The sequence below is a fragment of the Manihot esculenta genome, chromosome 9 (assembly GCF_001659605.2).
Source record: "Manihot esculenta cultivar AM560-2 chromosome 9, M.esculenta_v8, whole genome shotgun sequence".
NCBI lineage: Eukaryota > Viridiplantae > Streptophyta > Magnoliopsida > Malpighiales > Euphorbiaceae > Manihot > Manihot esculenta.
Window position 1 is genome coordinate 15791933 of NC_035169.2, and position 13288 is coordinate 15805220.

Genomic DNA, 13288 nt, shown 5'->3' on the forward strand with positions numbered 1-13288 from the left:
AGTTTTTAATTTTTTTTTAAGATATTAAAATAAATTAAAAATTAAATTATTTTTTAAATTAATATTGCAATTGCATGACTGAATTGCATATAGTGGGTGATGAGCATGAGCATGACTCTCTGTCAACCCTTTTAAGATTTAAATTTTTTTCTCTCTCCTAAGGCAACTAAAACTATTTTTTCATTAAAAAAAATTAAAACATTTATGTTAATCTATATTTATATCTAAAACTTTAAATTTTAGATAATAAAACTATTTTTTTTCATTTTGTCTCAATTATAACTAAAAGAACTAAATTGAATATGAAAAGTTATCAAAAAATTATAATATAGTCCCTAAAATTTTATTTAACTAATAAAATAGTCCTTAAAATATATATTTTTATTTTAACAATGTTCTTTTTTATTAATCCCATTATTTATTTTTTATTTTCATTTTTATACACATATTGTAGTTTAATAAAAATTTAAAATATAAAAAATTTATAGTATAAAATGTATAATATTTTATTTTATTTAATATTATTGATATGAAATATAATTTTTTATTGGATCAGTCAATAAATTAATATGCATAACAAGTTTACTTGTTATATAAGTGAATAAAATAAAAATATTAAATATCTCAAGAAACGTGATTAACATATCTAAATTTTTATAAAAATTATAAAGAAATAAGTAATATTTCATTTTATTTAATATTATTAATACAAAATATAATTTTTTTTATGTTAAAAATATGTACATAACTTATAACGGTGAGTATAAATTTTTAATGAAATATTTTAATATATTATATTTATATGTGATATTTTATATAGAAAAAAATTATTTATAATAAATATTTATTTAATATTAAATATGATAAATATAAAATAAATATATTTTTAATATAAAATCTCAATTAAAAGACTATTTTTTTTAAAAGTAAAATTAAAAGACTATATATTTATTAATATAAAACTTTAGAGATTATATTATAATTTGTTATTAACTTTTTCAAATTCAATTTAGTTTTCTTAGTTATAATTATAATAAATTAAAAAAGTGTTAGTTTTATTATATAAAATTTAAAATTTTAAATATAAATATGAATTAAGGCGGAGATATGATTTTTTTTATTTAATAAATTTTTTGAAAAATAATTCTATATGGTATAACACGAAGACTAATTTTTTTTATCAAAATTGATTAAGGAAAATAGTTAAAATTGAGAGAAATGTGAAAGGACAACCTTAATTATTCAAAATTTTAAAGTTAAAGATATAAATGTAAAAAGTAAAAAATATTTGAATTTTTTTATTCAATAGACATTGGCATTATAATAATAATATAACCCTTTATTTTAAGGGGTGATTTTTTAAATTAAAGGAAAAGTTTTCAAGATTTAAAAATCTGAGTATTTGTATTTAGAAAAAGCGTGGTTTTTTTAGGTAAGATTTTTTAATATTTTTATAATCTCTAAAAATCTCTAATTTCAACTTACTATTTCAATCTATCAACTTGGTATGTTGAGAAGGTTATTTTTTAAAAAAAAAAATTAATATTTTAAGAAAATTTTTTTCCTTTCAAATAATAAAAAATTATTAAAATTTAAAAACAACGAAAATTCTTATTTTATAAAATTGAGTTTTAGAAAAAAATTTTATTTTGTTTTATCTTATTTCAAACAAAGTGTTAAATTATAATGGCAATGCATGAAATAAGAGGAGAGAATGAGATATACAGAGAAGATATTTAATTTAATTCTTATCCAGTTGAATTAGAATGCATAAATTGCACCATGATATTTGGTTTAAATTAATTTTATTATTTTATTACCAAACATAAGATTTTAAAATTTAATTAATATGAGAGACTAGTTTATAAAAATATAAATATTTATTTATAAATAATTATAATATTTGAGAACCAATTTATAAAAGTATATGAATGAATTATAATTAAAGTGACTATTTTATTAATAAAACTATACAATTAAATTTAAAAATATAAAAATTAAATTATATATTTTACTAAAATTTAAAAATTAAAATATAATTTATTTTAATTAAACATTATTTTTAATTAATTTTTAAATATCACAGCAACATTTATTAATAATGTTGGAACGGAAAGTCTATTTTAAAAAGGTGCGGAATTAAAGAGCTGTTTTTTTTTATATATATTTATCCTTAAATATAAATATTATAATAACACATGTGAAAGTTAAAATGAAGGTGAGAGATACATAAAGATGATATAAAATAATAATGATGCAATGATGGAAAAAATTAAAAGAGATGGAGATCAACAATACATTTAAAATTTTTACAAGTTTATTTATTAATTTTAATTTATTAAAGTTCATACAATAAAAAATAGAAAATATACGTAAAAATACTTTACTACTATGTTTAATATTGGCAATATAAAATTTAAATTATAAAAAAGTATAATTGATTGATAATGAATACAAAGTGGTATATATAATAATTGTGTAATAATAGTAAATAATATTTGGTTTACTTATTAATTTTTTGGAGGTCTAAGATTCAAATTCCATTAAATACATTGTATAATTTACTTATACAATGGATTTTGGATAATAGATACTCTTATTTATTACTTGATTAGATGAGTGAATACTAAATCCAAACCGGTGATAGATATAAAAAATTAAATTTGAACCTGTTCAAATCTATTTAAAAATTATTTAAACTTGTCCTCTTAAATTTTACGTCGATTGAGTATCGTGAAAACTCGCCCAATAACCATCCCAGGCATTATTTAGAAATGGAGTTAAAAGAGTAATGAAATGAGAATAATGGTACCATATAAGAAAATGGGATTGAACTTTCATATCAATAATGTAACTATTTTTTTTATATAACCACTAATATCCCAATCCACTATACTAAAACTAAATCTTATTCGTATTGAGTCAATCCATTAATGGATAAAGTTTAATAATTTTTTAAACATGATAAGAATGAACCATTGAATTCTTTTATTTTATTAGATTGTAGGGCAATGTTTTTTATTATTTGTCCTCTTCATGTTTGCCCTTCTTGTTGAACATCATTTGATAAGCTATCAAAAGAACCAATAAGCTTATTGTATGTTAAGGTGGTGAAGTCCCTTGTATAAAGAAGCATAATTCCTTAATTTGCCATACTTTTAGCAAAGATCTCAAGATTTTCTTGGTTAGATCCTCTTTAGTAAATTCTTTTTCTAAGAGTTTTAAGAGTTTGATCAAGTGTTTGAAGTGAGTGCTCATTTCAAGAACATTTTCTTCATCATTTAGAGGTTTTTTTATAAATTGTTTTTGAGAAAAAAATCTCATAAAGCTCAAATTTCATGTAATAGTACATTTGCATTTGACTTGATCAATTGGTTTGTTCATTCGTATGTAACTTTTAGCTTTTCCCATACTTTTCTAACTAATTTGCAACTTAAAATACGACTATATTCAACTGCATCAAGCCTACAATCAAGAACATTTACAACGTTAACATTACATTGAATCTTTTTCTAATGATTATCGGTAAATTCATCTTAAATTTCAATAACCAAATTAGAATCAAAATTTTTTATAGGAATTTCAAGTCATTAGATAATTCACCCATGCATTAGTATTAATAAATTGTTATGAAGTTTCTCATCTTAATTTTTTAGAAATAGTAATTATAATGAAAAATTATTCCATACAATGGTTATATGTACAATAATTACATGCTAACTATTAATTGTAGCGGGATCCATATGATTCTAACTATAATTAGTGATTATAATACAATTGTTGTACATACAACGTTTGTATTATAGAATTTCGCATAAACAACAATGTCATATGGTTGAGTGTCCTTCAGTTACAAATACAGAAATTCGTGTGGAGTTGAAAGTGCTAGCTATAGTGGGTACCTCTAAGTTGTTTAAATCTTAAATAGAAGAGTTTGCGTTAAATTTGGGTAAGATCTAAACTCATTCCAAAAATTAGATTAAGGGGAGGTGTTGCGATATGCTTATGAATGTATAAAGCAATTAAGTAAGAATTTGAAAAGAAAATAATAATTTGAGTGAGAAAGATACTCTATTTTAGTATTCCAAAATAATAACGAGAAAAATAACTTTTAAATCAACAAATATGCCAATAATGCGACACAATTTCAGTAGTCTTTCATATTTTTAACCCTTCTAGATATTCACATTAATACTTAGCTGATTAGGGACAATAGAATATATCAATAAACTTGAATTAAAATGTTTAAATTTAAAGGAGTAAGGTAAAGAAGATTGAATATGAGGACTTATAATAGTTCAACCTCCAATACTTATATGCACTCCTCGAAGATCCTTTAATTGAGCTTTTCTCTTCACTACTTGATTTTTTTTAAGGACAAGATTCGAGTTAAATTATGTTCATAAACTTTACCCTGATGCTTGTAATCAAACACAATAGTTAAACTTTACTAAGTTGTATGATAATATTTATAATTCCTTTAGAAAAGATTTTGATTTAATATAGAAGTAACTCTTAACTTACAATATATATTTAAAAAGCTAATAAAGAAAAGGGAGTAAATTTGCCAAGAAATAGGAAATGAATAATTTATAACTTAATATTGAAAACTGTTAAGAATGTTTTAATATATTTTTCAAAATAAAGAGACCAACTAGTGAGTTTTGTCATATCATAGAAACTAAATAGTTAATTTTTCAAAATAATATTTATGTACAGGCTTATTAATGTTTTGTGTTTATCACTATGAGAACCATTTATTTCAGAATTCTTGATTTTTCCATTAAACATTACTTAACTTACTATTTAATAGAATTAATTATTATTCTCCCTCAAGTAATGTTGTGCCTTCAATAAATATCAAATATCCTCTTCAATGTGAAAATTTAGGGCAATTTCTTTCTATCACGTATGCTGATGCAAGTTTCAAGATCATTAACTCACTTGAAGTAACTTTTAGCCTTACCTACTTAGTTCTAAATTGATCTCAATTCCTACAATGCAATTTTTTCTAATATAATAATTCCAACCATTTGTTTGCTCATTTCAACATCATTTATAGCAGCAAGTCATTTCTTTTTTTTTTTTTTTTGTAATTTTCAATTTATTATTATAAACAATGTCTTCTTGATACGGATCCAATAGGGCAAATTTCTAACAATGGTGTGGAGCAAACTTATGTCATTCAAATGGATCTAAAAGGAGTTCAAAATCATATTCATATGATCCATATATATTTAGGGCGTGCTTCAACTCATATGGGACAGATTTGGTGCAACACTTGCAATCATAGGCTTAGAGAGCCTAATCAAACCTATGGGCTAAAACCACACAAAGGGAAGCCTAAAGTGAAGATCAAGTAAGGTTTTTGTGAAGATTCAGCTTTGTTATGATGGGCTTGCTATGTTTTATTATTTGAACACTTATTTTATTTTAGCTTTGTTTGGGCTTGTATTCTGGCCATATTTTATCTTTTAAGTTTTAGAGTGTTGGGCCATGTTTTGGGCTTATGTTTTAATACTTATGTGTTATTTTAGTGTGTGATTGGGCTTGGGCCTTATGTGTTTAAGTCAGGCCCAAGAAGAGTGTCTTGGGGTTTTATTTGTTTTTCTCCTTACTATATAAGGATAAGAAACAATTGTAAGAGGCAGCTTTTAATCAAATATTTCAGAATTCTTTTCATGCATTTGGCGTGTATTGCTTTGAGTGAGAGTGAGGATTTGCTTTCATCAATTGCACCAGGAATCTTGGCTAACTTATCAACTATTCGTTGTGGCATTTGTCAGATTCTCATCTAAATCCTTCGATCATTGGTGTTTCAGCTTCTCTAAGTTTGGGGTGCCATAGGAGGTGAGTTTATCAAATCTTTGGATTCCATATCTACTTGTGCGTGTGGGTTTGAGGCTTGTGCCATAGGGTTCCGCGTCAGTTGGTATCAAAGCCAAAGTGAGGTAAATTCTTATTTATCTCAGGATCTAGAGTTTTTTTTTCTGAGTTTTCCTTCTCTTCGTTATTGATTTCTGTGAAAGCTTTAGTGTCCATGGCTGCACCTTCTTGATTATTAATCATAAAAAAAAAATTCGAAATCCAAAAAAAAAAAATCGCCTTTTCCTTATTTAACTTGATCTGGCCGAAATTGTGATATGCTTCCTTTTTCATCTATATTGCCTTACCTATCTCAATTAATTGCAGTAATTTATGGGAATTACTTTGAATTTTGAATTTTGAATTTTGAATTTGGTCGAATCCAGATTAGGAGATAAAAGAAATTCTTCCTATTTCCTAAAGTGCACATTTAGGGCAATTGCATCTAAATTGATTTGATGTCAAATCCTTCTTTTAACACCAGAATTTTCGTCCATGTTTCTGATCTGAGAGAAATTTACATTTTTCTTTTCTGATTCTATTTGTGGGGTTTTGATACTTTCCTTTTTGGGTAGATTTAAGTAGATCCATATTTAATTTGCGTTGAAGTGAATTAAATGCAATATTTTTTGTCCAGGTTCGTTTTTATTTGATTTCTAAGTTTCTTTTTTGGTTTAAGCTTGCTTTTGCTTGCTTTACATTGCTGGAGTATTGTTTGCTTGTATCTATACTCTAGGTGATATTTTTCAAGTAGCACAAAACCAAGTTCATGTGTTACTTTCCAAATTGTCAGTGTCTTCTTTCTAGTTTTTGCGCGCTTCCTTCTTTCTTTAGGTTTTCTTTTTTGTTTCATTAAACGCACCTTGTGGTTAGTTGGTTGACCTTAGTTTCTGAAGTGCAATTGAAGAATCAGCAAAAGAATGGTAAGAGTGCAAACACTTGAGTACTTTCTTTTTTTTAACACAATATTTGCTAGTTCTTTTTGTTATTTATTGATTTAAGGTAGGATGAGTAAAGACAAGAATGTGGTGGATCGTACTGATGGAAGTGAATCGAATATGGGTAACGATTATAAGATCTTTAAGAAGTCAGTCAGTAGTGAGTTACAAAGGCTCAATAAGACTCTTAAGAGGTTAACTGAAACTATGGAGAGTTTGAATGTCTCACAAGCTTCCACTTCTACAAGAATATCTCAAAGAACTCTTAATTGCAATAATGACTGTGATGATTCGGATGTGTTGGTTAATAATGTGTTGCTTGCTGCACATTATGAGATGCTTGTTGCTAGGCGTGCTCTGAATATGCAGGTTAAGAAAGAAAGCCTAGAACAACGGGAAAACATATTTCACAATAGGTGTTTGGTTAATGGTAAAGTGTGTACTCTCATTATTGATGGAGGTAGTTGCACAAATGTGGCAAGTGTGTATATGGTGGAGAAATTGGGCTTGGCTTCTATTGAACACCCTAAGCCATACAGGTTGCAATGGTTGAATGATTGTGGTGAGGTTAGGGTTACATGCCAGGTGGTTATACCATTTTCTATTGGTAGGTACAAGGATGAGATATTGTGTGATGTGGTACCTATGCAGGCAAACCATATGTTGTTGGGTAGGTCGTGGCAACATGATAGAAAGGTGCAACATGATGGGTTCGATAACAAGTATTCCTTTATTTATGAAGGACAGAAGGTTATACTCGCTCCTTTATCACCTCAAGAGGTATATGCTGATCAAATAAAGATGCTGGAGAGGGAGAGGGAGGCTTCGGCCTTGGCTACAAAGGAGAGTGAGAGCTTGAGTTCTGCGGTAAAAATGAGAGAAAAGTGTGAGTCTGAGGGTAAAGAGGCTGGAAAATAATCAACACTAGTTCATGGAGGGAAGGTGGAGAAAGAAAAGAAGAAAGAAGAGGCTAAAGTTTCAATCTCAACTTCCATAGAGATTGAAATTGAAGAGGAAGTTGTAATGCATGAATCTAATGTAGTTGTTGCTGAGAATTCCATCAATGAACTTATAGAAGAGGTTGTAAATGATGAGGTGGAGGAGGTGAATGAGACTGTTTTGGAAGTTGTAGAGGAGAATGGGTCATATCCCTAAGATCTTTCTATGACTAATATTTTTATGCCTAGTTCATTTGTTCTTGATGTGCAGGTTGTTGATGAAAACATTCATGACGAAAACATTCATGACGAAAGTTTTATACTATTTCCACCTATTCAAAAGGAGGTCTTTGAAGATACATGGGTTCCTAAAGCTTCCCTTTTTGATATAAATATCAGCAAGATTCGAGGACGAATCTTTTCTAAAGAAGGAGAGAATGATACGAATCCAATAGAGCAAATTTCTAACAATGGTGTGGAGCAAACTTATGTCATTCAAATGGATCTAAAAGGAGTTCAAAATCATATTCATATGATCCATATATATTTAGGGCGTGCTTCAACTCATATGGGACAGATTTGGTGCAATACTTGCAATCATAGGCTTAGAGAGCCTAATCAAACCTATGGGCTAAAACCACACAAAGGGAAGCCTAAAGTGAAGATCAAGTAAGGTTTTTGTGAAGATTCAGCTTTGTTATGATGGGCTTGCTATGTTTTATTATTTGAACACTTATTTTATTTTAGCTTTGTTTGGGCTTGTATTCTGGCCATATTTTATCTTTTAAGTTTTAGAGTGTTGGGCCATGTTTTGGGCTTATGTTTTAATACTTATGTGTTATTTTAGTGTGTGATTGGGCTTGGGCCTTATGTGTTTAAGTCAGGCCCAAGAAGAGTGTCTTAGGGCTTTATTTGTTTTTCTCCTTACTATATAAGGATAAGAAACAATTGTAAGAGGCAGCTTTTAATCAAATATTTCAGAATTCTTTTCATGCCTTTGGCGTGTATTGCTTTGAGTGAGAGTGAGTATTTGCTTTCATCAATTGCACCAGGAATCTTGGCTAACTTATCAACTATTCGTTGTGGCGTTTGTCAGATTCTCATCTAAATCCTTCAATCATTGGTGTTTCAGCTTCTCTAAGTTTGGGGTGCTATAGGAGGTGAGTTTATCAAATCTTTGGATTCCATATCTACTTGTGCGTGTGGGTTTGAGGCTTGTGCCATAGGCTTCCGCGTCACTTCTTTATGCTTAATTCTAGTTATACTTATCATTTGTACGATTACATGTTTTGTAAGAGAATGCATATCAGAATTTCACTCAAAAGTATGCTTTCCTAAATACATGAACACTTTGAATTGCCATAGCCTTACTACCATGCCCAACCTTCTCAATATGACATTTTTAATATGAAGATTGTTTTCCCACATATTATAAACGATGAAAGCATGTTTATTTCTGAACGAATTGGATTTGGTGCGCATGATAAGTTTTGATAATATGGTTATTGACTATTGAAAAGTTGTTTATGGTTTGAATTAGACTATTACAACTACAAAAAAATAAATATGTACAACGCCAATTACTTCTAGACATTAGCTAAATTGATCATTAAGTCTATTATAGACTCAACTAATTTCTAAGTACTTAAGCAGCCCCATACTGTTTTATGAAAAGATATTTCGTGTGCTATGTTTAAAAAGATTTAAAATTTTTATTAATAGTATAATTGTTGATGGAGCCTCTTAAAAAGGTTTGTAGGCTTTTGAGGAGAAAGTTGCTAGATTAGTGGGTACTTTTTATATTTTAATTTTGTATTCCTTAACACTCAAAGGATTTAAAATTTGTTAAGTTTTTAGTGTGGTGTTGGGCGTACAATACTTAACATATATTATGATGTATTAGGTAATTATAAAACATATATTTATTCTAATGCTGTAATACTATGCAAACTAAAATAAGGACTATTTTGCTTATTAGCAGATAAGGGCACAAAAGAGATATTATTTTCCTATAAGTTTATAAATTATTCGTTGCTATTTACAAATAAGTAACTAAAAATTTAAAAGTTGACCAATATGATTTTTTTTTTAATTTTTCATGTTTTCTTGTATTTTTTATTTAGTTAGATAATGGAACTGATAGATTCAACAATAATTAAAATCTTTATTTCATTTAAAAATATTTATTTTATTATTTTTTTCGGAGTTTCTAGAATTATATTTACAGTTATATTTGTAAAATTTAAAAGTGTTGGAATTTATAGTGTTTTTATTATTTAAAAGTAGAAGTAGGTAATTTAATATTTTAAATATAATGTATGATAAATTAATTTTTTATTATAATTTTAATGAATCTTATGTAACTTAATACTGCTTGTTTATCTATTACATTAGTTATTATTGTCTTTCTTATACCGATTTTAAAATGTCTTTGTTTTATGATAAAATGAATTTTACGTTGTAGAACAATATTTTTATAATATTAAATGAGAAAATGTTTTAAATAAAAAATTATGTTATTGTTGCATTTAATAAGTTTAATATTATAAAATATATAAATATTTTGATGAAGTGTTTTAAATAAGATAAAATAATTAATTTTTTAAAAATCAAGAGATTTGACATGGATTATTTAGAAATAGTGAAAATTATTATTTAATTTTTATAAAATTATATTAAACATCTTCAATATGAAAAGTGTAATTAATATATTTTTTTATAAATTTAATAGACTAATTAATAGATTTTTAAATTATAAAATTTAAATAATAAAATATTTAATAATTAAAATAAAGAAATATATTAGTAAAAATTTTAAATGTTATTAATATTTTAATATATTTTTTAAAAATAAAAAAAAAACTAATAAATTTTTCTATAATATTCAAATTAAATAATAATGTTTCCATATAAATATTTTACCAATCGGTAGCAAGACGGAGGAAATCATGCTTGTATTATCCTGAAGTAAAATGGGATCTCCACAAAGTGGAGAAGGGGACAACTCACTAGTAGAATTGACAAGAGGCCACAATGAAGTCGCATGCACATGCCGTCTTCCTATAAATATTAATTAACAGAGGTCCCTACGGACTCGAAACCAAAAGTTCCAGAGAAAAAAAAAAAAACAAACAAAAGCAAATGCTGATATCCTCAACAACAACCGTCACTTCCCTCCTGCAGCTCTGCTCAGTTGCCGGTAATGGCACTTGTCATCATAGAAATGATTCTGGGCTTCTGGGTATCTCAAAATTCTCATCTCCTTGTCATTTCCCCAATTCTAAGGCAAAGGGGTCTCCTGTTATTAGGTACTATCCGAATTCCAATCTCTATCTCTCTCCCCTTCTCAGTTTTTCTAGGAGGCTGGTTGGTTATTGAGAAGTTAATGGAAAATGTGAAAGAAAAGTTTATGTTCTATGGAAATATATGCGTTCGTAACTCGGTTTAGAATTTTATCACTACTGGGTGTTGTAATTCTGAAATAGAATGACGAGATGCTCATCTTGGACTTTCTTTTGTTGGCGAAAGATAGAAGTTCTGTGTTTTTACTTTTAATCTCTCATTTGTGTTTATGGTAGTCTACTCTCTTGAAGCTTAGCATGTTTCTATTCTCAGTTTCTTTTGTGGCTGTCACTTATGCCTGATTTTGCTTATTGAGAAACTTTTGCAGATTAAACTAGGCTGGGGTTTGAACCTAAAATACAAATTTAAACTCCTATAAACCCAATACTGTCATTGCTCTCTCCAAAATTTACTGTTTCAAACACTGATTATAAGTATAAGTTTAGGTACTCCTTGCTCATAATACAAAGAACACTTTTTTCAATTGTAAAATATAATCTTCACAACATGGTTGTTCAATAATGTTTGGCACTTAGAAAGATATTTCAACCTAAATTTGTTTATTGGATCAGAATTCAATGATGTTAATGAAGAATTAATGTGAAATTATAATGTAGATGCCAGTCCACAAATACTGATGAGCCAAAAACAAGGAACCTTCTGGACAATGCAAGCAACCTGCTTACCAATTTGTTAAGTGGTGGACGACTTGGTTCCATGCCTATAGCAGAAGGCGCAGTATCTGATCTGTTTGGTCGTCCACTCTTCTTCTCACTGTATGATTGGTTCTTGGAGGTACTTTGTTATTTTCCCTTTCCATTCGATTAATGATGCTTCTGTATCCTCTTTTCACTCAGTAGCACGTGGTGTTTGACAACTGTGTTGTCACAAATAATTCTATGGATGACGCTTCACTTGGAAACCTCCATAGCCTGGCAATGCATGTAGCCCCATAAGAACTTTGTGGGTTGATAGGGGACTTGATAAATCTCTTACTTGCATTGGTTGATATTTGTATGCTGGTGATGATCTCAGATCATATTGTTCTTGCTTCATTTCTCATATCACTTTTTTTTTTCTCACTCTTATGACCTCTTAATATGTGTCTTTGTTGATAGTTGTGAATGACTCAAGTTTGACTTATCATTCTTTTTAATGTGGCAGCATGGATCTGTCTATAAACTTGCTTTTGGTCCAAAAGCTTTTGTTGTTGTATCTGACCCTGTTGTTGCACGACATATTCTTCGAGAAAATGCATTTTCTTATGATAAGGTACTGTCTTGTACTTTTTTCACTTAATAACCAGCTCCCTGTACTTTGTTGCTTCTCGTTGCATTTACAGTGCCAATGTTGTGTTGTAAAGTTTATTTAATGACATGCATGTGAATTCATGTGACCTTCGATTGGAAGAAGCTAGGGTAACTATGAGATCAAAATGCTAGCATGTTAGAAGATTGGTGTTTTAAAATACCAGATTATGATATATTTTGGCACAAGAATATGGAGGAGAATGAGGATGTGAAGTTGCTTTCCTTTTTGAGCCACAACAATGCTTTTAATGAACTTTTTGCTGGGGATGGGAGATTTGGAAAGAGAGGAAGATTTGATGATCAGTTTGTTTTAGAATTTCTGTTTATCCAACTCACTGAATATCTTTTATTTTTATTTTTATTTTTTTTCTGAATTTCAATTTTTAACTTAATTATTTATTTTGAATGGGCTTGCTATTATTGCAAATAAATTATAGAAGATGTTTATTGCTTCTAACTTCTAAGGTATGCATCTAGAATGGATCAACAACACTTCATTTTTGAAATTTTTAATTTTTAGAATTGCATCATTGTATGCCACTTTTGGCTGCAACTTTTCCTTCAAGGTCGCATTGTTAGTAGAGAGAGAGAGAGAGAGAGATTAGAAATGAGAAAAAAAATTGGAAAGACAAAGTTTTATGTGGTTTGGCTAGTGTTCCTATGTCTAAGGATGGTTGCTTGCTTGTTTACTAACTACTGTTGAGAGGAGAATAATACAACCCTATCTGTATAGAGATTACTTGTCCTTATGCAAGTAGGAAAGGAAATATATAATATACAAAATAACCCCCAAACAATAGTTTTCTTTTTCTTTAACAAATATGAGCCACAAAGTCAACATGAAAGTACTTGCAAACTTTTTCTTTGTGCTATTGCATTTGGTGCATAATAAGCT

At 28.1% G+C, this 13288-nt stretch overlaps 1 protein-coding gene across 1 annotated transcript in view; it reads left to right on the top strand.

Annotated features, from left to right (window-relative positions):
* The first annotated feature begins 10751 nt into the window (after window positions 1-10751).
* Window positions 10752-13288, top strand: part of LOC110623228 (cytochrome P450 97B2, chloroplastic) — a 38806-nt gene continuing 36269 nt past the window's right edge. The window contains exons 1-3 of the mRNA XM_021768155.2: window positions 10752-11049; window positions 11701-11878; window positions 12248-12355. Coding sequence (XP_021623847.2) covers window positions 10883-11049; window positions 11701-11878; window positions 12248-12355 — 453 coding nt within the window. The 5' untranslated portion in view covers window positions 10752-10882. The remainder of the gene's footprint in view (window positions 11050-11700; window positions 11879-12247; window positions 12356-13288) is intronic.